Source organism: Alternaria rosae (genome assembly GCF_020736505.1).
Source record: "Alternaria rosae strain MPI-PUGE-AT-0040 chromosome Unknown BKA58scaffold_1, whole genome shotgun sequence".
In the NCBI taxonomy this organism is placed as follows: domain Eukaryota; kingdom Fungi; phylum Ascomycota; class Dothideomycetes; order Pleosporales; family Pleosporaceae; genus Alternaria; species Alternaria rosae.
The window spans coordinates 1,145,032-1,172,260 of NW_025763570.1; the positions used below are offsets into that span (position 1 = coordinate 1,145,032).

Below are 27,229 nucleotides of genomic sequence, written 5' to 3' on the forward strand. Positions count from 1 at the left end.
CTGCTAGCGTGACGTATTCGCGGTCCTCCAACGCGCCACGGCACGCGCCTTTCACCACCAACACCGATTTCGACATGGGGCAGCCGACGCACCTCCGCGACGCCCAATCATGACCCCGACCCCGATGAACGCTCTTGATCCACCACACGACTGTCACCATGGGCTCGCGCCTAGAGAAGAACTCCGAGTCGGTCCGCAAGCGCATCGCCAGCCACCAGTTTGATGGCGAGGATGGAGAGGAGTACGGCGGCTCAGCCTTTGGCGGCTTTACCGACTACTTCAGGCGGAAGAAGATCAAACTGCAGAATCTGGATGCCGACATTCGAAATCAGGCCGGCGACAAACCTCAAATCTTTAAGGGCATCGTGGCGCATGTCAACGGCTACACGCAGCCATCGCTCAACGACCTGCACACCTTCATAGTCCAGCACGGCGGCGGCTTCATGCAGTATCTGGACGGGAAGACTACGGTCACGCACATCATTGCCAGTAATTTGACGCCGAAGAAGGTCGTTGAGTTCCGGAGATACCGGATCGTAAAGCCTGCGTGGGTCGTAGACAGCATACAAGCGGGCAAGTTGCTGCCATGGAGCGAGTACCGAGTGGTGGATGAAGGCGAGAAGCAGAATGTGCTTGCTTTTAACAAAAGTGGCATGACCAGCACGGCGAATGTCAAGACAAGGGGTTACCGGGACCAGACAGATGCCAGCTGGTATACGAGTCAACTGAGGGGAAGCCAGGCCGGTCCTGCTAGTACACCAACACCGAGTAACAGCATGCGCGCCCGCTTTGCGAACAAGAATCAGCGGCTGCCTACACCGGACGATAACATTGAGGGCCTGCCACCCTCCCGCCAACCAGAGGGCTTGCCCGGCCAGGCCAGATCCGGAGAGTCGAGTAAAGCTGCAAAATCTGTTACACCACCCAAGACCAGCCCTTCGGCAGCCCCGGCCCGTATCGACGACGTGCCGGATGATGTCCACGATAGTCTCTATATGAACCCGAGCCCTCCTCCGCCACAGCGTGCAGAGTCAAGAGACGATATCGAAGACCAAGCTGAGCGACTGCCTCTGGCACAAGACGCTCCAAAGCCTAGGAACCGAGAGCTGACTGCCGAGGAGCACAACGCAATACTTCTACGAGATCCGAAGGTTCGCAAATCCACCGTTGTGGATCGAAACTTCCTTGAACAATACTATCGCGAGTCACGTCTGCACCATTTGTCGACATGGAAGGCCGATCTCAAATCCCAGCTGCAGGCACTAGCGAGCGAGAAGACCTCTTCACAGAAGGCCAAGCAGAAGCGCGCCCTGGGCGCTCGGCGCTATATCCTCCACGTGGACTTTGATAGTTTCTTCGCAGCTGTCAGCTTGAAGAAACACCCAGAATACAAAGACAAGCCGGCGGTTGTTGCGCATGGCCAAGGCAGCGGGTCCGAGATCGCAAGTTGCAACTATCCCGCGCGTACGTTTGGTGTCAAAAACGGCATGTGGATGAAGCGAGCTCAGGAGCTTTGTCCAGACCTTAAAATCTTGCCTTACGACTTTCCCGAGTACGAAGCCACCAGTCGCGCTTTTTACGATGCCATCCTGGCTACCGGTGGACTAGTACAGAGTGTTAGTATCGACGAAGCGCTCATCGATGTATCGAACCTATGCATCGCTGTTGGTGGTAGCGATGGCAAACATTACTCCGAAGCCAGCGATTATCGCGAGCAAGCGAAAGCCGAAGAAATTGCACTCAATCTACGCGACGAAGTCAGATCTAAGACTGGTTGTAACGTCTCTGTCGGCATCGGTAGCAACATCTTGCTAGCCAAAGTAGCTTTACGCAAAGCAAAGCCTGCCGGACAATACCAGATCAAACCCGACGAGGTATTAGACTTCATTGGCCAGCTTCAGGTACAAGATCTTCCAGGCGTCGCTTGGTCGATTGGAGGCAAGCTTGAGGACCAAGGAGTCAAGTTCGTCAAAGACATTCGCGAGCTTAAGAAAGAAAGACTTGTTCAAATACTAGGGCCCAAGACTGGAGAGAAGCTTTACGAGTACGCAAGAGGTATCGACCGTCAAGAAGTAGGGGAGCAAGTCGTCCGCAAGTCTGTTTCTGCCGAGGTGAATTGGGGCGTTCGGTTTGAGAATCAGGAGCAAGCTGATGAGTTCATTGCAAGCTTATGCGGAGAGCTCCAAAAGAGACTGCTGAAGGAGAGGGTAAAGGGCAAGCAATTCACGATGAAGATCATGCGACGTTCTCCAGACGCTCCTCTGGATCCTCCCAAGCATCTTGGCCATGGCAAATGCGACACGCATAATAAGAGCCTCACGCTTGGTGTCGCTACCAATGCTAAGGAAATTCTTACAAAAGAGGCATTAGGCATACTGCGCGGTTTTGGTTTCACCCCAGGTGAGCTTCGAGGCATCGGCATCCAGATGACAAAACTTGAGCCTATGAAGAATGCTACGGATGGTAGTCTTGAAGGCTCACAGCGACGACTACAATTCAAAGTCGGCAACGCAGAACCGGCTCGTGTGGCGCGAGCCCCGAAGGCAGTCGAGGAAGACCCTATTCAAGACGATCCAGAGACCCCACGAAAATCCAAAGCCTCGTCAGGAGAAGAGCATGTGTCGTTTGGCGCTCAGACACTCAATGCATCAACACCTTCGCGCCGCCCGCTAAACATGTTAGGCACGCAGTTCATCATGCCCACACAGGTTGACCCTAAAGTGCTGGCCGAGTTACCAGAGGACATTCGGTCAAAGCTGCTGCGCCAAACGCGCCAATCTTCACCTACACCTACGCGCAATGTAGAGAAAAGAGGCAACCCTAGCACATCTACAAAAGCTTTGCCTTTCGCTATGACAGCACTCCCGGCCCAGTCTCAGCTTGATCCTGATATACTCGCTGCGCTACCAGCCGAAGTTCGTACCGAGATACTTGCACAGTATGACGCCAACACCACTCCCTGCTCTCCGTCTCGCCGCCCAAGGGGTGCGGACCAAACGATACTACCCCAATCGCCACGCAAGAACAGGATTATAGGTATCCCTGCGAAGAAAGCCATTGTACCTGTCAAGCGTGGTAGAGGCCGACCACCAAGATCTGCAATGCTTGCTGCCGCTGCTCAAGCAAAGTCCATCAGTATGACTGGCAAAACACTCACTCAAGCCAATTTCATCTCTCTCAAAAATCCTGCACAAGACAGTGAAAGTAGAGAGAATTCCGCCGGCCCAAGCGATGATGCCTTTGAAGCGTCCACCGTCCCCAAACCACCAAAGGAAGATGACCTTGACCCAGCCTTCCTCGCTGCGCTACCCGAAGACGTTCGCAAGGAAGTACTTGCACAACACAAAGCCGAGAAAATGAACGCTTTCCGCCTCGCTGTATCACGCAAAGTCAAACCTCCACCGGTAGTCCAACCACCCACAGAACTACCCAAGATCAAAGTCCCTCGTCCTGCAAAGCCGACCTTCACAACCGACAAACTGTCTGCGCTGGCGGACTTGAGGGTCGCCATGAAGCAATGGATTGGCGAATTTACTGACGAAGGGCCATACGGCGAAGATGTTGTTGCGTTAATCAAGTACCTCAAAAAGGTCGTACTGGAAGAGAAGGACATTAGCAAGGCTGTTGGTATGGTGAAATGGATCGACTACGTCATCAGCTACGAGGCAGACGAGGACGAGAGCTTTTTGAAAGAGCCATGGGAAGCAGCACTTGCGAAGATCAAGGATGGCGTTGTCAAGGCGGTCAAAGAGCGAGGCTTGGGCAGGGTGTCTTTTGACTAGTCTATGTATGTTTCACGACTTATCACGAATGAACGAGCCATGCCACGCTGCAGCATGCGCGCCAGATTTGTGTGACACATGAGGGCGCTCATTTCAGTTAACGGGGGATAGCCAACGCAGAGCACGTTCTGCACAGCTTGGAAGGTGCCTCATGCGATCCGGAGGCATACGCACGGGTGCGGGTCGCGGAAATTCCACACAAGATATACAGTCATGTCCTATGGCTATGGATCTATGACTCCAAATCATGTCTGTTTCCACGCGTCATCGAGAGCTTGGAGCTTCTTCTTCTTCTTCGAACTATAAATCTGGCTGACTCGATATAGTAATGTTGTTCTTCTACGCTTCTTACAAAACTGTCTCATCAGAGCCTACTTGACAATCACATCAACGACTTTCGATCATTACTGCTGTCCAGCAGTGTGAGATTATCGGACACTGCCATCCGCGATGAGACTTTGGCTCGCGCTCACGATAGCAGGGTTGATGGGATCGGTGTCTACCTCTGCCATTTTCTCTATGCTCTCGACGATCTCTACGACTACTACCATCGCGACACTGTTCTCTTCCATTCCGGACCATGTTCCGAGATCAGAGTTCCTCCAATCACACCCTTTCGTTCATACTTGCTAGTATAATTGCCCGATTTACTATCAGTCGTATCTTCTCTTATCCATAGTCAATACTGTGTGAGAATTTGGAGACTGTGAGGCATGGAAGAGCCTATTATTCATTCACTTCTGGTGTTACTGTGATACGTTGCCTGACTTACCCAGGTAGGCACTCAGTGTCCGAACATGACACAATAATCGCGCCACGTGCTGCTCGATCACATAATTGCAGCACTGTTCCACCCTCGGCTTTCGCACTCGTTCTTCACAGGTCCCTGGTTGCTGCGTCCTCGCTTACACTTCCATAATACACAATTCATAATCACTCACCAATATAAGCTTAGGCGCTCATCTGCTCGGCTCTCACCTTTAGCCCGCACCTTTTCCCTGTTTACAAAGCCCGAACAATCTGCTACCATTCAACCGCCCAACCTACACTCATCATGTTGTCGTGGCTCCCTTTACTAGTTTGGCTTGTCGCGTGTCTGGTCGCGCCAGGTATCGCGGTGCCTCTCGAAGTACCTAGCCCGCACGTACTTTCGAACAGTACATCGATGGCAACATCTGATGGAGTGATGGTCAGTACTCCATTTTCGTGCTTATTAACCAAGCAAGACTGACCTTAGTACAAGCATATCCGCTCTCCCAAGAAACTGAACTCCATCCAGATTATCTTCAGGAAGTACGCCCCGCGAGAGTACTATTACGTCTTCTACGAGGGGCCTTCTGGTATCGCGGTAGAGCGCTGCAGCCTGGCAACCGACAGGAAAGACTTCCGATTTATTAAATCTATGGGTCCATACTACTACAAGCACGACGAACCACTCAATAAGCCCCCGTTCCCGCCGGAGGTGAGTCCGCAGAACATGATTTGTACCTTTGATCGATTTGCTTTGAGCAGGTGCTGACTTTACGCGGTACAGATGACTTTCGCCATTGACCTCCCAGGCAAATATGTCGGCTGTCAATATACCTCGACAGGCGGCGATCCGGGCTTGCTCGATTGCGGCCCAGGCCGTGACGTTCTGCATTTCGCGCAAGATCTTCAGTATTCTGATCCAGTCGCAGAATGCAAATGGCGTATGAAAGCATGGGAACATCGAGGTTTCTTCTGCGATACTTAAGCGTGTCTATCGACAAGACGTTGTGATTGAGTATGGCTGAGGTTGAAATACGAGCACAGCGCAGAGTGGGGGCACTCTACCTTTTGATGCATCAAGTACCAGAACACATACATTCGAGTTTTTACTCGAATTTTTCATCTCTCTTCAGCTGAACAAAAGAACGAAAGTAGCTTTCACTTTACCTGCAATATCGAATTCGTCATGTCCAGCTAGTCTAATTCATTTGCTGTCACGAGATCATATTTCATAACCAGTCTTCTAATGTGCTAGCGGCGAGTGCAATCAGAATTTCACGTGCGCTCAAAACACCTTATCTGGAAGATATGTGAATGCCAATACTTGCACATGAATCAAAGCGCGACAATTTTTTGCATTAGTCTCGCACAATAAGCGCACACATCAAAGAGCAATGTTGGATGTGACGCTGTGTACTGAATCGAAATGATACAATGTTCTTGACATGTTCCACTTCAGCGTTCCTGGTTCTACAAAAGAGATGTTCTCACTACCCTCAACGCCTTCTCCCTCTACATCTTCGTACTTGATCTCTCGTTACCACTCATCCACTGCACGTTCGCTAGGTATTATAATCTGGTTCTCAAGCCATCATATCTCTCTAAATCAACCACGAAGAACGGCTTACGCTTTTGCTCCGACAAAAATACCCTTCACTATGCCTACTTGGAAGACTTCACTCATCGGGCTACTCGCCGGTCTAAGCTGCATCTCAGCAGCTCCTATAGAAACATTGACCGACGAAGGCACTTTGATGGTGGCACATGACACTGGAAAAGTAAGTTCTTCAGCCTAGTCCATACGACTGCAAACCACCTTTACTGATACCGATGTTCGATAGGAAGGTCCAGAATTTTCCCTCCAGCTTCTGTATAACATCCTCCTCGAGGACAAATACAAGTACATCCCCTTCCGAGGGAAGCAAGGAATGTCAGTGGACCCTTGTAAGGGCCTAGTAAAGAGCAATCCCTTTGAGCAACTCCACATTACCCAAGTAGGCAAAGACTCCCGTGCCAACGCCATCGATCATCCTCCGTTTCCCAGCGCCGAAGTAAGTATACCATTTTTTAACGTTTTAAAGCATGCTGACTCGGATGTTCCTACAGGTCTCGGTTTCTATAGATGTTCCCGGCAAAAAGGACTGCCGTTACGTAGGCAATGGCGTCGACGCTGGCCAGATTCGATGCGGAGATCAAACTGTCAGCAAGTGTGGGAAAGATCCTCAGTACGATGAGCCTACCTTTAAGTGCACATGGGGCCGGATTTATCATCGCGGATACTCCTGCGAGTTCTGATAAGACAGACTTGATGACTCTGGGTTGATGGCAAGGGTATGCAAGGGTTGACCGTATGGTCCAAGTAGGCTTATCCAAGTGGTCATACCCTTCAATAAGAGCAGTTGCGGTGAGGAACGGACTCGTCCTCAAGATATGCACTCGTCCTCAAGAAGTGTGAGCGTGGGAACAGGCTTATGTGCGAATTTAGACGCGTTGTTTGCCCGCTGGCCATATCTTAGCGACTACCCTTTGCTTCATTTGACACTAACTGCAATTGGCTCCCCACACGTGCTACTCCTGCGCGATTGCCTACTCAACGCACTCAATTCTCACCACGAGCTTGTCAAGTTACTCAGCTCCAACGCTAATTCAAGAGATCGCGTCTCCGCTCATACACCATTCATCAACTCGACGCAAACAGCCTATGAATCAACAGCAGCCATGTACTCCCTGATCATCTACCTCGTATGGCTCTTCGTCGGCCTCGGCTTTGTTCTTCCTGCACCCGTTGAGCAGTTTGCAGACCACCCCACTGCCGTGAGTGGGCGATTGTGTTGAACTTCAAGCCTAGTACTAACTGCACAAAGGATCAGGGTTCATATCCCTACTCCCTCCAGATCCAGATTGAAGAGGTAAGTTCTGGCTATACGAAGTGCATGTGAGACATATACTGACTTTGTGCCTCTACTTCTGCAGGTCGACACCAAGTACTACGTATGGGACATCTTCCAAGGACCTAGCGGCGCAGCCGTGAACCCTTGTCGAGACACTCGCTTCGAGAAGGTCTATCATGGCGAGCCTGGATGGCACACCAACAAGCCAGACATAGACAGCCCTCCTTACCCTCAGAACTACTCGCCCTTCGTCCCCGAGGTGCGTTGGCCACTATTTCTAGACATGCGCCGTACATGCACTAACTCACTCTTAGTTTGACGTAAAAATCAAGTACGGCAACAGCAACAACTGTGTCTACCACGCTACTGGCAAAGATGCAGGCCAGTTCCGTTGCGGCGACGACTACATAATTGACTGCGCGGAGGACCCTCGATATGGACAACAAGTTTCCTGCGGCAACCCGCGTCCCCGCTACGCTGTGGCCTGGTACTGCGAGTTCTAGAGGTTGGATAAAGACTCTGATAAAGAGCGACAGTGAAGATGGGCAAAGTGCAGCTTGAGACATGACTTCAAGTTTCATGCTTCCTATAGACATCGGAACACTGGGCCATTCTACATAGGATCAATAAATGTTTGACGAATCTGCTCGCTCTTACTCTTAGTCTCACTCTTACCATCCTGTACGTCAAAGCGCCTAGAGCTGTGACCCAACGTGGTCATTCGCATGACCCCTATCGCCCGCTTTTTGCCCACCTTTTGCGCACTAAATCGGTCTGGTGCTCGCTTCTTACCCAAGAGATCATAGAACATATATATAGTTCACAGCAGTCCTTGCTCTGCCCCTATCCTCACATAACTCCGATCCTGAACGCCTCACCGAAACATACATCAACACATCCCTCAACATGCTCGCGTGGCTCACCTTCTTCATTAGCCCATCTTTCAGTCTACTGTTCGGCGCGACCACTGCAACATCTGCCTAGTTCTTGAGCCACGAGTTGCAGGCTAATCGCACCGCACGTGGTCTGGTATGTATGCATTATGTTCTGCAACGCGTTGCTTTACTGACCTTATATTAGCAAGCTAATGTGTTCACCAATTCAATTCAGATTGTCCTTGAGCGTTACTCGATGGCGGTGTTCCACTGGTCGTTGTACCTAGGTCCTTGTGGTGTGAAGGTGAATCCCTGCAAACCAGGAGACTTCACGCTCGGCTCGTCGACGGATGAGTTTGACTATAATCGCGACGACATCAACAACCCCCCAAACCCACCCGCTGTACGTGAATCTATTGAGTGTAGGTTGCAAGTGCATCTGAAACTGACTACAGCGTAGATGGAGCTACCTCTCCCCGAGTGGATGGGTCACAAGGACTGCAACTGGAAGACCAACGGGCACGGTGATGTCGGTCAACTCATATGTGGCGACTGGATGATCTACGACTGCGAGCGAGATGCGAGTTGGAACGATGGAGCAATCGCCTGCCACGGCCAAGGTTGGGCGTACCATCGGGCATGCGCCTGCAACTTCTGAACTGGGGTTCTTCGGCCGCGCTGCATAACTTGGCAAAAAAGTCTTTTGTCGCTTGCGTAACTTGGTGGACGGTCTTGGGATTGGAGCCTTTATGTCTGCGATAGGGTGGAACGTTGGATTTCCTCTTAGAAGCCGGACAACAGGTTACCATCTTAGATACTTGATGAGTAGAACTGGGTATCGCTTCCAGATACACATGCCTACATTCTACTCGCTCCAAGGGGCGCTGGTGGCCGAAAGAAAGCGCTTTCCTATTTGTTTGCTTGTATGATCTCGGTGTGTGTTGTTCGTCTCTCGAGGGTGTCACTGCCTACGTGTGAATCAATCGGTTCACCTCCGCTTACAGTATATAAACCCATCCCTCTGCTCGAACCAACTCTCCTCTCCTGAACGGCTCTCAAGATCAAGAAGCAAGTAGCACGTTGACTACTACGCCGTTAAACGTGCGGACGCTCGCCTCACTACTTGTCAGCCTAGTCGCTATCCACCTCGGCACGATTTCTGCTACACCCGTCAAGTACACCGGCGTACGGAGATCCGAAAATGGTACCGGTTGGCGCCCTACGGTCGGTATAATAAACAACCCATAATGGACTTCATTGCTAAATCCGACGTAGGACTACTACGACTCCTCGGTCCAGGTCCTTCTCCTCCGATCATCCGGTACAGAGTACTATTGGCAAATGTACCAAGGCCCAGCCTTAGTATCCGTTGATCCTTGCGGCTACCCAGATCCATTCAAAGTCGCGGATAACAAAGGCGTCTACCATTATGGACGAGACGCCATCGGTAACGCTCCACAAGCTCCTGCCATAAGTCGTGACATGCCTTGCGCGAGCTTTTTCCAGATCATGGACATACGTGATGGCTGACATCAAATCCCCAGATGGATCTCAAACTATTGAAGTGGATGCACCATGATGACTGCGTGTGGAGAACGCAAGGTAACGGAGACGTTGGGCATGTAGTTTGATGTGATTGGATGGATATGCCCTGCGAGAAGGACGGGTCTTACGACCAAGGCGTGTTGAACTGCCATGGAAGATCTTTCCATCGTATGCACGCTTGTAGGTACTGAGCGCGGGTGAACGAGGTGCTTGTCGCAAGCGGGTCAACTTCGGGGTCGCGTCAGGGAAACTATAGGTTTGGTAGGTGCTTCTGATCGAGTACCCCCTTATTCCACAGCTGTGACCACCCGCAGTGTGTACCTTGTGATGGCATGGTTTCGCATGCCTTAGTATCCTCTCCACTAGACTTTTTACGCGCACTTAACGCTTTCCTGCCAACCTTTGGAAATTAACGACATGCCTCTGGCCTCGCAGTTGGGGAAGAAGTCATGTGAGTTGGGGCGTGCACGATCAGCTCATGACGACATTTACTAATCCCCGAATGGTTAGCGTGCCTAGCCATCTCTGCGATGCATCTGTGACTTCAGGTTCGACCTTTTCCTCTTCGCCCACATCTTTGCCAATTGTACTCTTAGAGTTTCCAGATCTCGCATACCCCGGTACTTAATGCAAAATTACCACGTTAGTTGAAGTTAAAGTTCTGACTTCTTCCGGGTATCTACTAGACTACCTAGGTACAAGCCGAATGCGAGTATAGTACGATGCCGTATCGATGCAGCCAAGGTGGTCTTCCCGTCTCCATCGATATGGTTGATCCACATGCTCAAGTAGCAGGTAATTGAACACGAAGGTTATGAGGAAGTCCAAAGCTTCTGGCGTATGAACTTCCCCATCTCACAATCACCCGAGTCAACACCAGATCTGCTTATACTTCTCGAGCTTTTTGGGATAATATTTCTCTTCTTACAACCTACCAACTGCCTCGCAATATGGAAATCCCTCTATATCATTCGTCCAAAGGACCAGAAAATGCTACCGCCTACGTCAATGGATGAGTATACACCATGGACGATGTGCGACCTTGGGTTGAGGCTTTCATCGTCAAGCCCGACGGTAAGTTTGAAGCTGTCGGGTCGAACGAAGACATTGAAACCATTTCCAAAAGCAGAGAGCTCGTTCAATACCAACTTCAAGAAAAATTCATCATGCCTGGTATCCACGACGCTCACACTCACTTCTTGGCGGCTGGATGCCAACGCACAGGGGAAGCGCGCGTCGGATAGCAAAGCACTGACAAGACCCTCGCCAGCAGCATCAGGTCCGCTTTGTGTGCCTGATCCTACTCCAATGTGGTGGATAACTGGATTATCGGCAACTTTTACCAGGCAAGCAACTTTGCCGATGGCATTCTCGACAGAAAGTACCTCGACGAGCTGTACTCAAACGACCCTGTAATCATGCGCGAGATATCTTGCCATCGAATCTTCTTGCATACTGCTGAACTGCGTGAGATAGACATCGATGACAACGTCAAGGATCCGCCTGGAGGCTTCTATTTTCGCAGACCTGATTGGACACTAACCGGAGAGATTGTCGAAGCTGCGACGACTCCAATCTGGCGTAGTTTACCGCGCACTCCACTCAGTTATGCAAAGACTGTCATCGGTATGGCAATACATCCGTCCAAGAGGCATCGGCGAACACCGTATATTTACACGCTGTACGTGAGCTGGAAGCGGAGAACCGCCTGTCCCTGAATATACACACGCATATCGTTGTCGCAACAGAGAAGGCTAGCGAGCGCAAAGAATCTTTAGCAGCTCTGCTCAACGTTGCAGAGGCTTTTGAGAGAAGACATGTTTACACCAACTTTGTCAAGCTCTTCCTCGACGGCGCTCGATTGCCTTCGCAATCCATACAATGCGATTTGAACGACCACGGGATGCCTGATGCTAAGCATCTACTGTTGCATTATGACAGATTACTTGAGCAATTTCTTAAATACGGCGCTAGGAACATGACATGTAAGATCCACGCCGCAGGCGAGGGAAGCGTGCGGCTTGCGCTGAACGCCTATGAGGCTGTGCGAAAGAACAATCCCAATGGTTCCAAGCACGAGCTCGCGCACTGCAATGCAGTTCATCCAGGTATGTAGAACCATCCCTGAGTATTCTTTGCGACATTTTCATCCTCCAACACTGATTTGCGCTGTAGACGATATCCCACGAATTGCATGCCTGGGCCTCACGGCCGAAATGTCTCCAGCAATTCTGCACCATCCCATTGTGCAGGCAGCGCCCCATCTGCTGAAGTGGCCTTTCAACAAAATCTTGGCCACAGGCGCTCACATGACGATTGGCTCGGATTGAATCCTGACTCCCAACCCGAGTTTGTTCGATCCACTTGCACACCTGGTGGAGAAACTTGTAGTGCCTGAAACACCAGCCCATAAGGGATTGAACAAGAAGCAGGTAGCCGCTGCAATGCTCTACCGTATGATCATGCTGGGAGGTGCGGAAGCGGTAGGCAGAAGTCGCACGCAGTGTGGCATTGAAGTTGGGAAGATGGCAAACTTCATTGCTGTTGATCAGGACTTCAGTCAGGGAAAGTTTGCTGGAGCCACGGTTTTGAAGACTTGGTTTGAGGGACGACAGGCGTATAGTTTTGTGCCGGGTCAGTTGGGATTGAAGTCCTCATGACTTGACCCTCCGCAAATTCGCCCTGCTATCAGCGCGTTTCATGTTCAGCAATGAAGAGGTCGATGACTTTGGCTATCCTCGCCTCAGTGATTGGAATCTTCCGTCTCAATCTTTTCTTCTTCGTCGACTTCTCCAACCAGTGTGTATCCTTGAGGCTCCTTTATAGCTGCAACAAAGATGGCGCTTCCCACAATCAATACCGCACCAGCGTACTTCCACCATCCCGGCTCCAGTCTCCATACAATCTTATCCGCTAACATAGCAAATACCACCTGCAGGTATACTATATGAAGCGCTCTCTTCGAATCGCCGGTCATCAAGCTCGCTGCCATGAGCCAATGCATACTGAACCCCAATATGCCTAGCACGCATACGAACAGCCATCCTACGGCGGTAGATGGGAAACTCAAGCCTTGTTGCTGTATGATGAGCGATGTGCCGCTGAGCAGCGTACAAACGGGCGCGAAGTATGAAACTGTTGTCATTGGGTGTACGTGCTCTCCCAGGCATGACATCGTCAGGAAAGAGACTGCGCCCCCGAGGACACCGATAAGTGCCGCACCAATGGCCAGCGCGTGTTCTCTAGGCGTATTCGTTACATGAGCGCTCCAAGGCTGCAATATACAGAGTAAGCCGATGGCCGCAACGAGAGCTGCGAGAACTTGAGCGACAGAGCAGCGCTGCTGACCTGGTAATAAGCCGAGGAGAAGGGCAGCGAGAATCGGCGCGAGGAAATTGATTAGAGTTGCCTCAGCTAGGGCGAGATAGCGTAGAGAGACGTAGAAGCCCCAGATACCGAAGAAACCCGCGACGCCTCTTACTACGAGTAGAGGACGCAATTTTGTAGGACCAAAGGCGCCACCAGGGATAGCTGCCGGGGACAGTAATATGTAGGTCCACGACAGAATGGTGATTATCGACATCATTGCAATGAGTATCTGGAGAATATCAGTACTTGCATAGGTGGGCAGGTAGCGTATCCTCATACCTCTGAAGTACCGACTGTTGTGGTGCCTGAGCCGCCGCTACGCTCCGTTCTCAGGATGCGTCCCAATGTCGCCAGGATAGTGGAGCATACCTGCGCCAAGAGCATAAGAATAATACCGGCATTATTATGAAAGACCAGAGCCACACTGCTTGTAGCACTAGAAAATTTATTTGTTAATGGCGATGCTGAAATCATGATGTTGTGATGAGGGAAGGTCCGGAAAGCTCTCCGATGGAAGGCGACCTCAGGATACGGGAACGTGAGACTTTACGTGTATTTGATGCGTTTCACGCTTACTTATAGCACAACCTCCCCAACTGCGCAGCGGAATAAATCATGCATTCTCAGCGGTTGGTCGCGTAAATGGAAGAAGGAATCATGTGCTTTGAACCTCAACAATGCGGCTTTGGTGCGCGCTGCTACACGTGCATCAAGGAATTGCGGTTTGCGCAAAAACTGCATCGTGATGTTTTTGCCAACAGACTCAACAGGATGTTATTCCATCTACATCGCACGCGATTTATGATAAAGTCGAACCTGTCATGTATCGTATTGTTAGCAAAGGCGAGGGACCGAAACAAGGATACAGTCCGCTGGGAGTAATAGACGCCAGCCACCTTTTCCGCATCGAGCAGAACTTCCACAAGCTGAAATGTTATCGCTGGATGTGTGCGACACTCACTATGGCCGTGAATCTTCGCCAGTGACTCCTCGTGCCTTCTCTTGACCTCGACCCCGTCCTTGGGCAGAGTGCGTACTATCTTCCCATGCCTCCTTCGTGATGCGCCAGATCCACTCATTCCCAAACAACTTGTCTTCTATTACCTCGGCCGGGAATCCAAACTTCTTGTTCATCAACCCTTTGAACGCAGTATTAGCATCTACACAAGCTATGTGTATCTCATCCATGCCCAGGACAGCAAAGCCATGATCAATGACCATACGTAACGACTCGTAGCCGTAGCCTGAGCCACGATAATATGTGTCCAACATCAAGCCTGCGTCACCAATCAGTTTGCCATCAGTCTTTCTTCTGCCAACCCAGCCCAAGCCACCTGTGCCGACAGTCTTCCCGTCAACCACGATAACGATGTTAGCGCGTTGTAATGGTAGATCTACAATCTGCCACTGCTTGATCAGATTGACAATGGCATCCACGCTATCGAGCCCAGCACATGACTTGTCGTACTGGACATTGCGGTGGTCGGTGAAGATTCGTAGGAGTGCAGCAGTGTCGTGGATGCTAGGAAGACGAAGCTGCAGTTGAGGGCACGTAAGTGACGTAATGTATAAGCTGCTTTCACCTCCAGATGCTAGATTTGACGAATGAGTGTAAAAGATAGTGCTACCGGCAGCGACAGACGCAGGGTGTTCAGTCCCTGCAGCCATAGACTCGGGGTGATTAACGGACTGATGCGATGATGTCTAAAGGATCGTACGTTTACTCAATTAGCTAGTATGATGCTTTTGATGGATGTACGTACATCGGCTTCTTCATTGACGCAACGCGCATTGGGCGTACTTATTACCGCCTCCGATGACGCGGCGACGTTCGTTTGCATCGACATAATGCACGAGGCAGCCAACAGGACTAAGGTCGTGACCCTTCCTTTAGATATACTGGCGGTCAGAACACTTAGTGCAGCCGGCGAAGCTCGGTGACAGCCACGAGGCTTTGTGGTGGTTGTTTGGTCTCTTCGCAGATGAAGGTGTGGGCACATTTGCAGAATGGGGCTTGGCGCCCCTACCACGTGCAGTAGTTTCGACAAAAAATGGGGGCCTCAACACTGGCCGCGAAAAGCAAAGGGGATGACGGCATACTTGACCTTCACCTTCCCGGAATGCACCATGTGCAAACAACCCATCCAATGGTCCGAGCCTGATTGTGGATGTGTCCCTATCAAAGATTTGTAGTGCGGAGCCGACAGCCTCAGCGTCATTCTACCAAGGTAGCTTTCATAACTACGCCGAAACCGGACCAGATCAGAGCCTACAATGATTTCACGACATACAACGGCGTACATGCCACTCTCTCTTGTTTGATCCCTTGTCCAGAGTGCTCATCTTGAGCTAAGACAGTAGCGCCTGTTACGCGCGTCCTTGACGAACAGAGAGTTAGTGGTGTCAGAGCCTCACTAGCTACTAGGATATCGTTTCGCCATCTCCAACAGACTATGTTTGCTTACACCAATCTATTCGATGGGCCATTACACGGATATCATCTGGGCAGGGTGTCAGACGCCGTGTAAATCGACTCGTCTCCCACAAAGGGTTGATCATCGTCAAAACCTCGACTTAGTCTACACTCAAAATAAACTGCTACGAGACAATGAGAGGAGCTCATTTCTCTCACACGTCCATTATGGCGATATGCTTTGGATCAAAGCAATGTGCATGATGAGATGGGTTACATTTCTGCTACCATAGAAGGATCAATTCTCGCCGCAAGGGCAGAGAAGAAGAAATCAAAACGGGCGTATACTGTATCACTCCACCATATGCTTTCACGAAGGCGCTCATGCATCCTCGGCGACCCAAGACATGGGTGTCTTATTGGTAACAGTCAAGACACTATTACAACACAAGGATGTGGGCTTGGGTGCCCTCAAGGCGCAATGCAGATCTTCCACTCGCCACTGAAAAGACAAGATACACTGTCAAGGAGATCCAGCAACGAGCAGTGTTGAGGCCGAAATTGTAGAGCGGCCTACAGAATGTTTTCACGTTGCTGATCTGAGTATTTTCTTCCTCTTAAGGCATACCGTTAGCTGGCACCGTACGAATCTTTTCACCACGATGACGATGTTGGAAGCACTCCTGTGGCTTTCAGGGGACTTCTCACTAAGATAAGCATCGCAAAAAGTAAGAAATAGTCTACACATACGTCGTCTACTTGGGCAACAGCAATGATCAGCTGAGGTGATGACGGTTGCAGCGCAGTTGCAACAAGCAGCTAGGGCCACCTATTTTGATTTTGTCGCATATAAGGCTCGACTTTCTACGTGTATTCCAACTGAACCATTCTCAACATCGACCGTCTAATTGAGAATACAGCAGATCATTTTCCACCGCAATCGACAGAACATCATTGCCCCTCTTCCCAGCTTTTGACAACCTGTGAAGAGATTTGGCCTACCTCGTCCTTTGATACATTGAAGAAAGGGTTCGTAGCGTCCGCTCCGAATTCCAGCCAACTAGGAGAGCGCATCATCATGGCAGTCACAAAGTCACAACGACAGCGTACGCTCATTCTTGACATTGGGGATGTGCTGTGCCACTGGTCCACCGAGAATCTCACTTCCATCTCTCCTCAAAGCCTCCACGCCATCACCAGGTCGCCAACATGGAGCGAACTGGAACGCGGCTGTATCAGCGAGAAAGAAGCCATCAGAGCCATCAGCAAGGAGCTTTCTCTCGATCCTAACGCCATTGACACAGGGCTCATGCAATGTCGCAAAACACTGCGCGTCGATCAAGAGCTCACTTCCCAACTCAAAGAGCTCAAAGCAGAGCTAGATGGCCATCTCAAGGTTTATGCCATGAGCAACATCGCGAAGGAACATTTCGCCTTTGTCAAGACCGTGCTATCCGACTGGGATCTGTTCGACGGCGAGTTCTTGTCCTTTGAGGTTGGCATGACGAAACCTGATCTAGAATTTCACCAGCACGTCCTGGATAGCCTCAACTTAAGCGACCCTTCTTCCGCGATCTTTGTGGACGACAAAGTCGCCAACGTCAATGCAGCCCGCTCTTTCGGGATTCATGGGATTGTCTTTGACTCCTCAACCGCTCTGATCCGTCAGTTGCGTAACCATCTAATGGATCCTGTTGCGAGGGCACGCCGATTCATGACCACGAATGCACACAAGCACACATCGTGCATTCAGGATGCCGCCCCGGTGTTTTTTGACCACTTCGCCCAATTCCTTATACATATTGAGTTGAACGATGATAGCGTCATCAGTCTCTCACCACCCGGCGCTTCCAATGCTGATATCAAATCGGACATCCGACAGGCCAGTAGCCAAGCCAAGACATGGAACTTCTTTAATGGTCCTCCAGTCGGCACAACGAAAACGTGTAAGTAGAAACGATGAACAGTTGTATGGTATATGTGCTGACTTCATACTCCTGAGCATAGACCCCGATGATGTCGACGATACAGCACTTGCCTTTCTTGCGTTCTCGCCACCTGCAGCTTCTGCCAACCCGATTTTGGACCGTATAGTCGAGAACAGGCACGATAAAGACGGCCTGATCATGATCTATCTTGGTGGAACGAGACCTCGTGCATGCCCATTCATCATGGTCAACGCTGTTCGTGTCTTATATAGATACGGACGTGGCGCAGAAGTACAGCCCGAGCTCGAACACATTCGTCGCATCCTTCTAATGGGCGGTCACATCGATGGATCGGAACACTATCTTGCCAGCGAGACCTTTCTGTACTTTTTGGCGTGTCTTATCGAGGACAATCCCAGTGCGCCTGAGGTTCAGTCGCTACGTAAGCCAACGATCGAAGCCTTGCGTCAGCGTGTCAATCGCCCCGGAGATTCTTTCGTCATCGCCTCGCGTGTGTTAGCCTGCCAGAAGCTTAACGTGGATACCCAGTCTGATTTGGAATCTTTGAAAGAGTTACAAGAATGTGACGGAGGTTGGGAGCTGGGGTGGATATCTCGTTTCGGTAGGAGTAGGAAGATGATTGGGAACCGAGGGATACCTACCGCGTGGGCTATCAAAGCACTGGAGTACGAAGCCCAGCCTTAGTTACACACAAGAATGCTCTATTGGCAAAAGGTCGACATTGTAGAATCACACTTTGAATTGAAATCATTTCAACGCAGTCATCTGTCTACTGTTGGACCCAGCTGACAAATCGACTCGACATATTCGATACAATGTCTTATACACAGCGACTGCGATATGTTACTCTACATACTGAAATCGATGTGTACCCGCCGCTAGATGACTACACTGCCAATTTACACGGAGGTGAAAGCTACACTTATAAAAGTTATCTACTCTTCCCATCAAACTCTTCCTATCACACGCTTGCTATCACACTCTTACTGTTACACTCTTACTATCAATGACCAGCAGACGAATATAATCACAATTCTCGACATTCCTATCGTTCCGCTCACGCCCTCAGCACCACCAAACACCTTTCGACCTTTGCAGTCGCACGAATCGACAGTGGCTACAGGATCTACTGGCGAGCGATTCAAGTACCCTGATGACGAATGCCTGACAGCGTACACCAAGGTTTTGGCAAAAGGTAAAACGCTGCATACACAGATTCATTCTGAGAAGCCCAGCATTCCCCCCAGCGGATTCCAATCGGCCTCCGACCTTGAAAAGTGGGGTTATGTGCTGAATGTTGAAACCGACCCCCGGATAGGCATTGGGTGTAAGGCGAAACATGAGATCGAAACTATCAGGAACGGTGAGACCTATCTACCCGCCGACGCCTATTTTCTCAATACGATATGTCCTGAGACTGGCACGATTGAAGCAGTGCATAACTACACGCCTTATGCCGTGGCATCGGGCTTGGTGAAATTCAAAGACCAGCCGATGCGCCCACCGGTATCGCTGTTGCCCAAACTATGCCACTAGAGCGACGTGGCATACTTCAAATGGCTGCATGTTACTCGCGATCAATCGCCAACGCCTGTATTGCGCACCGTCATTCGACACAAAGTCAATGATGCGTCTGCGATGGTAGTGCGGCATATAACATCTGGACTACAGCCGCGCAACTTGCAGGGGTGACCTTATCTCGAATATGAGTTTGATGCAGACGCAGACTCAGGTTTGGCAATACTTGGGACGCGTGAAGAAGCTGGTACCTCCTTTCTAATGGTACAACATAGGGAGGGATTGGGTCATCCGGTTTTCGACAAGATTGCAGTTCGTCAGCACGTTAAAAAGGAATCTAGGTACTTGCAAATTGTGTTTCACATCAAAAAGGCGGAGAGTATAGATGGACACGTCATGTAGTTGAACGTAGTCGTTAGCTAGTTAGTTTTCGATGATTCGAACTTGCCGTTGCACGTTGTTCGGCTCCCACAATGTGCATTGACTTTCCTCACTCTCCCCCTAGCATCTGACAACATCATCTAGTCGTCTTGGCTTATCCTCTCCGCCATCACAGCCTGGTTCTTCTCGTTGGCGTGTGCAAACTCCCTGTATCTCTGCTCCTCATCTGACTTGCTCGCCCTTACGACTCTTCGGTTCTCTTTGTTGAGTCCCATGCAGAGCCTCGGGTTCTCGTAGAACATAATGTCGATTTGCTCGAGCGTGCGTCCGGAAGTTTCGACACCAAAGAAGTAAGTTAGGGGCACAAAGGACGCGCAAACAGCTGCCCAGACCCAGAAGTAATGGCCGCGGATGTTGTCAAGACCGATCGGGGTAACCATGACGACCACGAAGTTGGACATCCAGTGTGAAAAGACGCCAACCGCTGTTGCCTTGTTGCGGACACGGAGAGGTTGGATTTCGGCTGAGTAGGACCATGAGACAGGCAAGATACCGAGAGTGAAGCAGTCGAGGTACAAGAAAATGAAGGCCACAGCTGCTGCGGCGCTGGCATAGCTATTCTTAGCGAGACATCCGGCGATGATAGCCATACATGCTGCGCAACCGGCTGATGAGCCTATGACTGACCATCTACGTCCGATCTTGTCGATGTAGAAGTATGGTGGCCAGGAGAAAACGGCATACTGAGTGAAGGCCACGGAAGCGAGGATGAGAGACATGCTCGGGGAGTAGTCGAGGTACTGCTGGAAGATGTAGGCGAGGTAGTAGCACAATGCGTTGATACCGCTCCACTGGTTCATCATATACGGGCCCATTCCGAGAACAACACGGTGCAGATTGCGGGTCTTGGTGGCGTTGCTGAAGACTTCACCCCAGGTGGGTTCTTCTTCGCTGCTCTCTGCCGCAATGGCGTCTAGGATCTCCTGGAGTTGACCTTGCACTTCTTCGTCGTCCAGAGGCTTGTCCAAAAGCCGGCTGATGGTGTGTTTCGCTTCATCGATCTTTCCACGAGATGCGAGCCATCTTGGTGTTTCGCACAGGAATGGGCAGAGCGCCAATACCATTAGCGAGAACAAGATCTGGCAAGCGACTGGAAACCTCCACTGCAGTGAGTTTTCGGCGTACAATGTCGCGAAGCAGAGCCAAGAAGCGACCGCGACTCCAATGATGATCAGAGCGGACTGGACGACGAGCAGTGAGCCACGGTTGTGCGCAGGCAATGTCTCTGACTGTAGAATTGGCACCGCAACCGTTGACAATCCGACACCGATACCGCCGATAATACGCGAGACGAACATCTGCCAGTAGTCGAAGCTGGCAGTCTGGATAGCAGCACCGATAACGACAATGAGATTGGCGAGGATGATGGAACGCTTGCGTCCGATGCGTTCACCGAAGACGAAAGCCACGACAGCACCGAGCGCGCACCCAATATCGTAGATAGCGGTGACTAGTCCAGTCATCGTTGGGTTCGGGTTGCCGAGGGTATCCTTGAAGCGCTGGCCACCCAGGATACCGCCGAAAAGTCCTTGATCATCTTCAACCGCGTTAGTTGTCGAACCACGATGTAAAGTGAGATGCTTTAAGCTTACATCCGAAGAGAAGGAAGTCAAGACCAGAGGTCAATAGGATAACCGCGATGAGGCTCTTGCCTCTGAGTTCAAACATGACAAAGAAGACCCTTGGACCCAATTATCTGGTAAGCAGGAAGGGACTGCAGAACAGTATGATCGTGAGCCTAACATGTGGGCCGCAATCATGTATCCTTTATACTCCCAACCCCGTAGAGATTTGCACCGGCATCTCCTCATCCAGCTTAACGTCGATACTTCTAATGTAGCGCCAGGTATCCATGTGGGATTTCTTAGTGGACCGTGTCCGGGGAAATTATGGATACGCGGGGAAGCAAATGCGGAGGTGAGGGATGTCTAAGCTTGCGCGAGAACAAGGCTTCGAACAGGTACATTCATGGCGTTGCATCTGGGCTGAAGTCATGCTAGCTGGGCCGGCTGGGCGAAAATGCGGGGTTCCGCTTTGGGAAATCCCGCAGTTCGAGTGCGGAAGGTTTGCCGCGATGGAACCACCAGGTGATTTCGCTGGTTCCTGTCAGCCGTCAGAATCAACAGCTGGTAGCTCAGACTATGACTCGTACTACCTCATTGTCTTTCTTGCATAGAACATAGTATCGCGCAAGCCTGAACTTCCATATCAGTTGTCAAACTAGGAGCCCCAAAAGTGTTGGTTTGCACATCTAGGAACAAGCGCTCAAGCGTGTTCGCGATGCGTGTGGGGAACGCTGATGCCGGTAATCAGAACCTCGGATCGGGGTACTACGAAGACCAGGGTGAATACCCGGTGCATGATGCCCGGGCATCTGGAAGTGTAGATATGATTGCTCAGCTTCCTAGTAAGATTTGGTTGATGGAGATGATGAAATCGCTTTTCCTGGAATATTAACACGTCGAGTGAATTCGATACACGCAAATGGGAGTGAGAGGAACGGCTTTGTGAGAGTATTGGATATGTAAAAGTACATCTCAGGTATGTGTACCGTGCTTATACATCACCTTGATGCCGCGGCACAACCCTCCATAGTGAGATTCACGAGTATTTCCGCAAAAGATACTCTCAATGCTTATGCTTCTTTTCAATTCCACAATCTTATTGCGTTTCCACGTTTTCATAGAACGTGCAGTTGTCTCACTGCAGTTCACCTAACATTTCTCTTGTCGCGCTCAAGCTCTTGGTATCTCCGTAGATCGCTGCAATCAGACTTCCATCGATCTTTGGGAACTCGCGCTGCAGCACTTCGACGTTGTCGTCATCATCGTCTTTTCGCCCCGCCGCCTCATAACTCTGCATGACCTCGATCTGGTGAGACCGGTCCTGTCCGGTGGGAAGTGCCATCTCCGTAGCTGTGCGACGAGGTGGTAGACCCGGTGGAACCTCCTCCTGTCCAGGGTAGGAAGACTGGTTTGGGTAAGAAGGCTGCGATGTCTGTTGCTGATGGTAGGGTTGTTCAGAAAATCCATGCGGCTGGGGCTGCATGAACGGGTTGTGCGATTGAGCTTGGCTTGGCTCTTGGCTCCATGGAGAGGTATCCTGGTGTTGAGGAAGGTGTTGAGCATACGGCTCTTGAGGAGGATGTTGGCCTAACGGATTTGGAGGTGGTTGTTGAGCATACGGATTCGGAGGCGTGTCTTGCGCTGGTTGGTACGCTTGGTAGGGATTGTGGCTCTGGTTACTCTGGCCTTGTTGGTTTCCTTGGTCCGCCCACGGGTTGTCGTTATGGTTGGAAGCCATGACTGCAATGCGTCTACTGCTCGATGTTCGTGTGATAGGGGTTTTGAAGGTTCGAAAAGGAGTGCAGCGCGCTTGTTTGGCAAGCAGGGAATCTTTGAGGCTCAGGGCTGAATGTTGGCTGACGAGTACGTGAAGGCGCGGTAGACGATGACGTACGCTTAGCGCACGTGCCTCCTCGCCCCGCTTCGACCAACAGAGACCAGGCGCGTAATTGCTGCAAGATCTAGACAAACTTCGTACACTGGACCACGAGCCGTATGTCAAAACTACATTGTCGGGACAGTAGCCTCGACATTCCACTTTCATAGTGCTCCGTAACCATGTTCAGATTGACAAGTCATCAGCGCGATTTGTGCAAGGAGGCCGGAAGCGGACATCCCTTGCATAACGCGGGCTGCTCCTTCAAGGTGCTTCCAAAGTACTATATATGAGCACGCCAGGTAAGATGCGTGAGTGTATCTTCATGTTCACTGTATCAGAATCTATCCTCTCCATCGTTGCAGTCATGGCAGCGCTGAGCTTTCAGCCCTTTGCCCTCCGTTTGTTCAACGCGCCAGTAGGTGTTGACCTCTTGCGCAACTTGAGTGCCAAGATCTCGCCTTTCTTCGAGTGCGAGCGCAATTGATCGTTTGCGTGTATCAATGATCGTAAGGGGAGCACTTTAAGGAAAGAGATGATAGGAAAGAGGCTAGAGGCCAAGAGGCGTGGTAGGCGATGTTGTGCATCTTGCTCGCCGTGTTTAGCAGGCTAACAACATGAAGAGAAGCAGCAACAACGTGCCGAAGAAAAGAAAAGGCAGAAGAAAAACAATTCGAATTGTAAAGAAAGATACCGCGAAGCACAAATGAAACTCAAAGCCATGATCGTGCAGAAGAAGAAAAGTAAGTCCATATCTAACGGGAGACCATCGCCCGTGATGTTCATATATCAGCAAGTTAATATCGTTAAGGTCTCAATTTTCGCGTCAGATGGCGATACCGTTCCTAACACTGACCCGGACACGGTGGGTGTACAAACTACGCTCAAAGTTCCAAAGCCTCCAAGGTTGTTCCAAAATTATGTCAGCCGCTCTGATATGTGACGAATGTCTTATTCCAGGAGGGGGCGAAGTGATGATGAAGATACAGTGTTCTCTCGCACGTGCAGGTAGAGTTGGAGGGGCTGTTTGTGCAATACATCGTTCTGCGTCTCTCGAGTTCAATCCCATTGGTTCTCTCCACGTCTACTTAGTAACGTCACTAAAAACAAGTGAGAAGCGTGATGGGCTGACGAACCCAGACTCCTGCGTCTACTTCCACTTCCATTCTTTATCAGACGCCATAACAGTAGACCGATCGGTATGCACGTTGCAAATAACGTGGCCAATGCGATGATGGCTTTCGTGGATAATGAAGACATCGACGAATGATTGAAATTGGCTTAGGTATGAAGGTGGCAAGGCATTTACCTTCTGTAGGTTTTGAAGCATCTCGGTTGGACAGCTTGGGCGCAAGCTTGAGAGAAGTGCCTGGACGCGCCTCAGCTGCAGGTAATCCAGCATACATGTAAGGTCATGACCGCGGTCGTATACAGGTCAGGTTCCGCATCATTGGCTGGACAGGGAGGACAACATTACGTGGTTTGTTTTCGAACATGAACATCTCTGGTTTTGCATGATTGGCTGGTCGGACGATGCCTTGCATGCAAATCATCGCAATTGGGGCTAGCTCAGCATACTCAGGTTTCGCGTTATTGGTGCAGTCCCAGTCAAGCCTCCATCGCAACCGATACACGAGCATGTCTCTCTCCTCTTCTTCTTCATACACCGTGTTTCTCTTCATTCTGAATTCCGGCTTCTCGTTCCAGCTTCTCATTTCAGCTTCGTTCAGTTATACAATTTCGCAATCACGAAACCCAACTTCCACCACGATGGCGAGAGTGCTTGCGGAACGAATTCCCGATCATATCTGGAACTCTCATAAGCTTGCTATTGGAGAGTTATATATTGGAGAAGACAGGAAGCTCTGCGGTCCTGGAGGCGTCATGGACATCATGAAAAGACGTCACGGATTCTCGCCTACGTATGTACGCATATGAAGTGGTTGTTACATCAAGCTCATCTTTACGCAGCAAATCGCAGTATGAAAACAAAACTGCCTTTTGGGGCATGCGCAAGAAGATCACTGATAAGGAATGGAACGCGATCTTGCCTCGCGTGCAGGAAAGAGAGGAACGTGGTCGGCAGACACACGTCATGTTCAACGGCCTCTGTCTCGACGAGAAACGCATAGGAAGAGAGCTGGACCGCCGCCGTTCCAACTCAAACATGCACCAGGGTTTTGTGCAAGGTATTTAATCCCAATACATGCTCTCATAGGACTAATCCGAAACAGTTGCAGACCCTGGAACCCCTCCAGGCTTTTCAATACAATCGCCACCGAACATCGCCGACACACATGAAGATGAGATCATGATGGACCCGAGTGTACCGTCTCTTGATGCAGTTAGTGACAGCCTCACCCAAAAGCCAACGTCTCAAGTCACGGCTATGGATACCAGGCCCTTGCCATCGGGGCCCTCGAGAGCATGTGCTCAGAACATTCCCAAACAGACAAAACGTTCTTCAGCGAGATTGTCCAATACTCGTTACCATGAGCCATATTGGCTTTGGATCTGCTGTGCCTGTAACAGCGCATGAAATTCGGTGAAGATGGATCTAGGTTGTGCACACTGTGGTAACCACTGGCGTTGCGTTCACTGTAAGGTTGAGGGTCCATGTGCATGTGGATGTGGGAAATATTAGTGAAGCTAAGTAATTTGGTCAGCCACCCCAAAAATGGTAGGAAGAACTACATAATTTGAAAATTTGACTGCTGCTCGACATCTTACAAGCAAAGTTACTTCGCATGTCTCATCATTATTTTGAACAACCATACGCTACGATGCAACACACCTACGCAGGTTCCTCAGTCTTCGCCCGCTTTCCCTCAGCACCGCCGTCCTCGACTTCCAATTTCCTCTTACTGCTGCCAGCATCATTTGACCCTGAAGCTGCCGGCGCAGGCGCCTTGACCTTCTTCTTGACCATACCCGAAACATCGTTTGCGCTCTTAGTAGCTTCCGCAATCTTTGCCTTTTGCGTCGCTGCATCTGCGCCCAATAGGCCACCTAGCAGTCCCTTGAATACGGACGAGTCAATGCTGTCAAACTCCTGCTTATTGGGATCTGACTTGAGGTCTACAAGACGGGTTTTGAGATCCTCGAGCATGCCCTTCTTGTCTTCGATGATGGCTTGCTTCTCCTTCTTCTGCTCTGGCTTCAGTGCGTCGGAGCTGAGTGCTGCTTCCTCCTTCTTCAAGCGCGCTTCCAGACTTTGTATGGCAAGATCTGTCTGTTCAGCAGCCTCCTTCCGCAGATCCCAGTTTATGCCATCCTCGTCTTCCTTTCCTTGTTCCTGCTCAGCGGACGCATCGGTCGTTTGTCCCGTCTGGTCTTCCCGTACTTTCGAAACGGACGCAAATTCCAGCGCGAGGGATAACGAGTAGTGGGCCTCTGTGACGTTCTCGTGCTCGAAGGGGTATAGTTCCTCTTGCAGTGCGAGCGCTTTGCGGGCGTCTGATATGGCGTCGTGGAATCGTTCGTTCTCTAGCGAGATCTCGACAAGGAAACCATGGCAGTCGGCGATGCGCTCCTTGATGACGCGCGCCTTCGGGCTCAGCTCCGCCTTGCCTTTACCCTTGTCTGAAGCGTCTCCTTCTGGGGAATCTAATTGCCTCTCATAAAGGACGCGGGCTAGCTCAAAGATCTCGTACGCGTTTCCGAGATCATCGTCGTCCTCCTCTTCCTCACCGTCCTGCATATCGTCATCTTCATCCTCAGAGTCGGTCCAGTTCTCATCGCCCTGAAGCTGGAAGAATGGCGTCTCCCCTACTGGCTTTTCCTTTTGCTCAGGCTTTACGGCGCTTGAGCCTTCACCCGCCTCTGCTTTCGCTGCCTTCTTTGCCTTTGGCTTCTTCTTCTCTTCCTTTGCCACCTTGTTGCCTAGCACATCGCTCTTGGCGACTGCTGACCTGTAAAGCGCCCGCCCGTAGTAGAAGAGGAGCTCGGCGTTCTCAGGCGCCATCTCGCCGTTGAGTTCAGCTTGAATCTCGACCGCATCGGCGTAGTGTTCGGCAGCCGCATCGTAGTTCTTGGTGGAGTAGTGGATAGAAGCAGCCTGCGACAGCTCTCCCATCTTCTCTTTCGTTCTGGGCATGTCTTCAGTCTCGGTGACGGTCGCGAGCGGTTCAGTAGTAGGGTCGGCCATTGCGTGAGATTTATCGTGTTTGTGTGATATATGCAGCGTATGCGACAGCGATATTGGAGTTTGCAGGCCGTAAGAGTAAGCGTGAAGGATGTTGAGTGTCGTGTTTGG

At 50.7% G+C, this 27,229-nt stretch overlaps 13 protein-coding genes across 13 annotated transcripts; 8 read left to right on the forward strand and 5 right to left on the reverse strand.

Moving 5' to 3' along the window:
- The first annotated feature begins 38 nt into the window (after nt 1-38).
- BKA58DRAFT_7104 (uncharacterized protein) lies at nt 39-3,976 on the forward strand. The gene has a single exon (XM_046175765.1). The coding sequence runs from the start codon at nt 159-161 to the stop codon at nt 3,780-3,782; it is 3,624 nt and encodes a 1,207-aa protein (XP_046030611.1). The 5' UTR covers nt 39-158; the 3' UTR covers nt 3,783-3,976.
- Nucleotides 3,977-4,828: 852 nt separating this feature from the next.
- BKA58DRAFT_415853 (uncharacterized protein) lies at nt 4,829-5,718 on the forward strand. Its single transcript, XM_046172574.1, has 3 exons — nt 4,829-4,971; nt 5,026-5,244; nt 5,317-5,718. The coding sequence occupies exons 1-3, from the start codon at nt 4,837-4,839 to the stop codon at nt 5,515-5,517; spliced, it is 555 nt and encodes a 184-aa protein (XP_046030612.1). The 5' UTR covers nt 4,829-4,836; the 3' UTR covers nt 5,518-5,718.
- Nucleotides 5,719-6,190: 472 nt separating this feature from the next.
- Nucleotides 6,191-6,827, forward strand: BKA58DRAFT_433503 (uncharacterized protein; the record flags this gene model as incomplete). The annotated part of the gene is made up of 3 exons (XM_046173196.1): nt 6,191-6,310; nt 6,374-6,583; nt 6,639-6,827. 3 exons carry the CDS (start codon nt 6,191-6,193, stop codon nt 6,825-6,827), a joined length of 519 nt encoding a protein of 172 aa, XP_046030613.1.
- A 423-nt stretch (nt 6,828-7,250) lies between these two features.
- BKA58DRAFT_433504 (uncharacterized protein) lies at nt 7,251-7,926 on the forward strand (the record flags this gene model as incomplete). The annotated part of the gene is made up of 4 exons (XM_046173197.1): nt 7,251-7,346; nt 7,397-7,441; nt 7,506-7,682; nt 7,738-7,926. 4 exons carry the CDS (start codon nt 7,251-7,253, stop codon nt 7,924-7,926), a joined length of 507 nt encoding a protein of 168 aa, XP_046030614.1.
- A 628-nt stretch (nt 7,927-8,554) lies between these two features.
- Nucleotides 8,555-9,835, forward strand: BKA58DRAFT_445992 (uncharacterized protein; the record flags this gene model as incomplete). The annotated part of the gene is made up of 4 exons (XM_046174170.1): nt 8,555-8,701; nt 8,759-8,918; nt 9,434-9,522; nt 9,574-9,835. The coding sequence occupies 4 exons, from the start codon at nt 8,555-8,557 to the stop codon at nt 9,826-9,828; spliced, it is 651 nt and encodes a 216-aa protein (XP_046030615.1). The 3' UTR covers nt 9,829-9,835.
- Nucleotides 9,836-11,821: 1,986 nt separating this feature from the next.
- Nucleotides 11,822-12,503, forward strand: BKA58DRAFT_407147 (uncharacterized protein; the record flags this gene model as incomplete). Its single annotated transcript, XM_046172009.1, has 3 exons — nt 11,822-11,951; nt 12,019-12,115; nt 12,194-12,503. The coding sequence occupies 3 exons, from the start codon at nt 11,822-11,824 to the stop codon at nt 12,501-12,503; spliced, it is 537 nt and encodes a 178-aa protein (XP_046030616.1).
- BKA58DRAFT_7126 (uncharacterized protein) lies at nt 12,421-13,841 on the reverse strand. The gene is made up of 2 exons (XM_046175768.1): nt 13,492-13,841; nt 12,421-13,441 (listed from the first exon to the last, which is right to left on the reverse strand). The coding sequence occupies exons 1-2, from the start codon at nt 13,684-13,686 to the stop codon at nt 12,587-12,589; spliced, it is 1,050 nt and encodes a 349-aa protein (XP_046030617.1). The 5' UTR covers nt 13,687-13,841; the 3' UTR covers nt 12,421-12,586.
- Nucleotides 13,842-13,935: 94 nt separating this feature from the next.
- BKA58DRAFT_372074 (uncharacterized protein) lies at nt 13,936-15,181 on the reverse strand. Its single transcript, XM_046169093.1, has one exon. It carries the CDS (start codon nt 14,878-14,880, stop codon nt 14,173-14,175), a length of 708 nt encoding a protein of 235 aa, XP_046030618.1. The 5' UTR covers nt 14,881-15,181; the 3' UTR covers nt 13,936-14,172.
- A 1,522-nt stretch (nt 15,182-16,703) lies between these two features.
- Nucleotides 16,704-18,258, forward strand: BKA58DRAFT_445998 (HAD-like domain-containing protein; the record flags this gene model as incomplete). Its single annotated transcript, XM_046174171.1, has 2 exons — nt 16,704-17,571; nt 17,633-18,258. 2 exons carry the CDS (start codon nt 16,704-16,706, stop codon nt 18,256-18,258), a joined length of 1,494 nt encoding a protein of 497 aa, XP_046030619.1.
- Nucleotides 18,259-19,479: 1,221 nt separating this feature from the next.
- On the reverse strand, nt 19,480-21,636 carry BKA58DRAFT_372075 (sugar transporter STL1). Its single transcript, XM_046169094.1, has 2 exons — nt 21,126-21,636; nt 19,480-21,070 (listed from the first exon to the last, which is right to left on the reverse strand). The coding sequence occupies exons 1-2, from the start codon at nt 21,199-21,201 to the stop codon at nt 19,614-19,616; spliced, it is 1,533 nt and encodes a 510-aa protein (XP_046030620.1). The 5' UTR covers nt 21,202-21,636; the 3' UTR covers nt 19,480-19,613.
- Nucleotides 21,637-22,111: 475 nt separating this feature from the next.
- On the reverse strand, nt 22,112-22,958 carry BKA58DRAFT_7140 (uncharacterized protein). The gene has a single exon (XM_046175771.1). It carries the CDS (start codon nt 22,834-22,836, stop codon nt 22,234-22,236), a length of 603 nt encoding a protein of 200 aa, XP_046030621.1. The 5' UTR covers nt 22,837-22,958; the 3' UTR covers nt 22,112-22,233.
- A 1,722-nt stretch (nt 22,959-24,680) lies between these two features.
- On the forward strand, nt 24,681-25,620 carry BKA58DRAFT_372081 (uncharacterized protein). The gene is made up of 3 exons (XM_046169095.1): nt 24,681-24,896; nt 24,946-25,163; nt 25,209-25,620. The coding sequence occupies exons 1-3, from the start codon at nt 24,745-24,747 to the stop codon at nt 25,511-25,513; spliced, it is 675 nt and encodes a 224-aa protein (XP_046030622.1). The 5' UTR covers nt 24,681-24,744; the 3' UTR covers nt 25,514-25,620.
- On the reverse strand, nt 25,621-27,222 carry BKA58DRAFT_372082 (uncharacterized protein). The gene has a single exon (XM_046169096.1). It carries the CDS (start codon nt 27,119-27,121, stop codon nt 25,769-25,771), a length of 1,353 nt encoding a protein of 450 aa, XP_046030623.1. The 5' UTR covers nt 27,122-27,222; the 3' UTR covers nt 25,621-25,768.
- Between the last annotated feature and the right edge of the window lie 7 nt (nt 27,223-27,229).

What these genes read in the sequence shown, in the direction of transcription:
- BKA58DRAFT_7104 (XM_046175765.1), top strand. Translation starts at nt 159, where the DNA reads ATGGGCTCGCGCCTAGAGAAGAACTCCGAGTCGGTCCGCAAGCGCATC.
- BKA58DRAFT_415853 (XM_046172574.1), top strand. Translation starts at nt 4,837, where the DNA reads ATGTTGTCGTGGCTCCCTTTACTAGTTTGGCTTGTCGCGTGTCTGGTC. An exon ending in CAACATCTGATGGAGTGATG is followed by an intron (nt 4,972 to 5,025) that starts GTCAGTACTCCA and finishes CCTTAGTACAAG; the next exon opens with CATATCCGCTCTCCCAAGAA. An exon ending in AGCCCCCGTTCCCGCCGGAG is followed by an intron (nt 5,245 to 5,316) that starts GTGAGTCCGCAG and finishes TACGCGGTACAG; the next exon opens with ATGACTTTCGCCATTGACCT.
- BKA58DRAFT_7126 (XM_046175768.1), bottom strand. Translation starts at nt 13,686, where the DNA reads ATGATTTCAGCATCGCCATTAACAAATAAATTTTCTAGTGCTACAAGC. An exon ending in CAACAGTCGGTACTTCAGAG is followed by an intron (nt 13,442 to 13,491) that starts GTATGAGGATAC and finishes GATATTCTCCAG; the next exon opens with ATACTCATTGCAATGATGTC.
- BKA58DRAFT_372074 (XM_046169093.1), bottom strand. Translation starts at nt 14,880, where the DNA reads ATGGCTGCAGGGACTGAACACCCTGCGTCTGTCGCTGCCGGTAGCACT.
- BKA58DRAFT_372075 (XM_046169094.1), bottom strand. Translation starts at nt 21,201, where the DNA reads ATGTTTGAACTCAGAGGCAAGAGCCTCATCGCGGTTATCCTATTGACC. An exon ending in TGACTTCCTTCTCTTCGGAT is followed by an intron (nt 21,071 to 21,125) that starts GTAAGCTTAAAG and finishes ACGCGGTTGAAG; the next exon opens with ATGATCAAGGACTTTTCGGC.
- BKA58DRAFT_7140 (XM_046175771.1), bottom strand. Translation starts at nt 22,836, where the DNA reads ATGGCTTCCAACCATAACGACAACCCGTGGGCGGACCAAGGAAACCAA.
- BKA58DRAFT_372081 (XM_046169095.1), top strand. Translation starts at nt 24,745, where the DNA reads ATGGCGAGAGTGCTTGCGGAACGAATTCCCGATCATATCTGGAACTCT. An exon ending in CGTCACGGATTCTCGCCTAC is followed by an intron (nt 24,897 to 24,945) that starts GTATGTACGCAT and finishes ATCTTTACGCAG; the next exon opens with CAAATCGCAGTATGAAAACA. An exon ending in GCACCAGGGTTTTGTGCAAG is followed by an intron (nt 25,164 to 25,208) that starts GTATTTAATCCC and finishes AATCCGAAACAG; the next exon opens with TTGCAGACCCTGGAACCCCT.
- BKA58DRAFT_372082 (XM_046169096.1), bottom strand. Translation starts at nt 27,121, where the DNA reads ATGGCCGACCCTACTACTGAACCGCTCGCGACCGTCACCGAGACTGAA.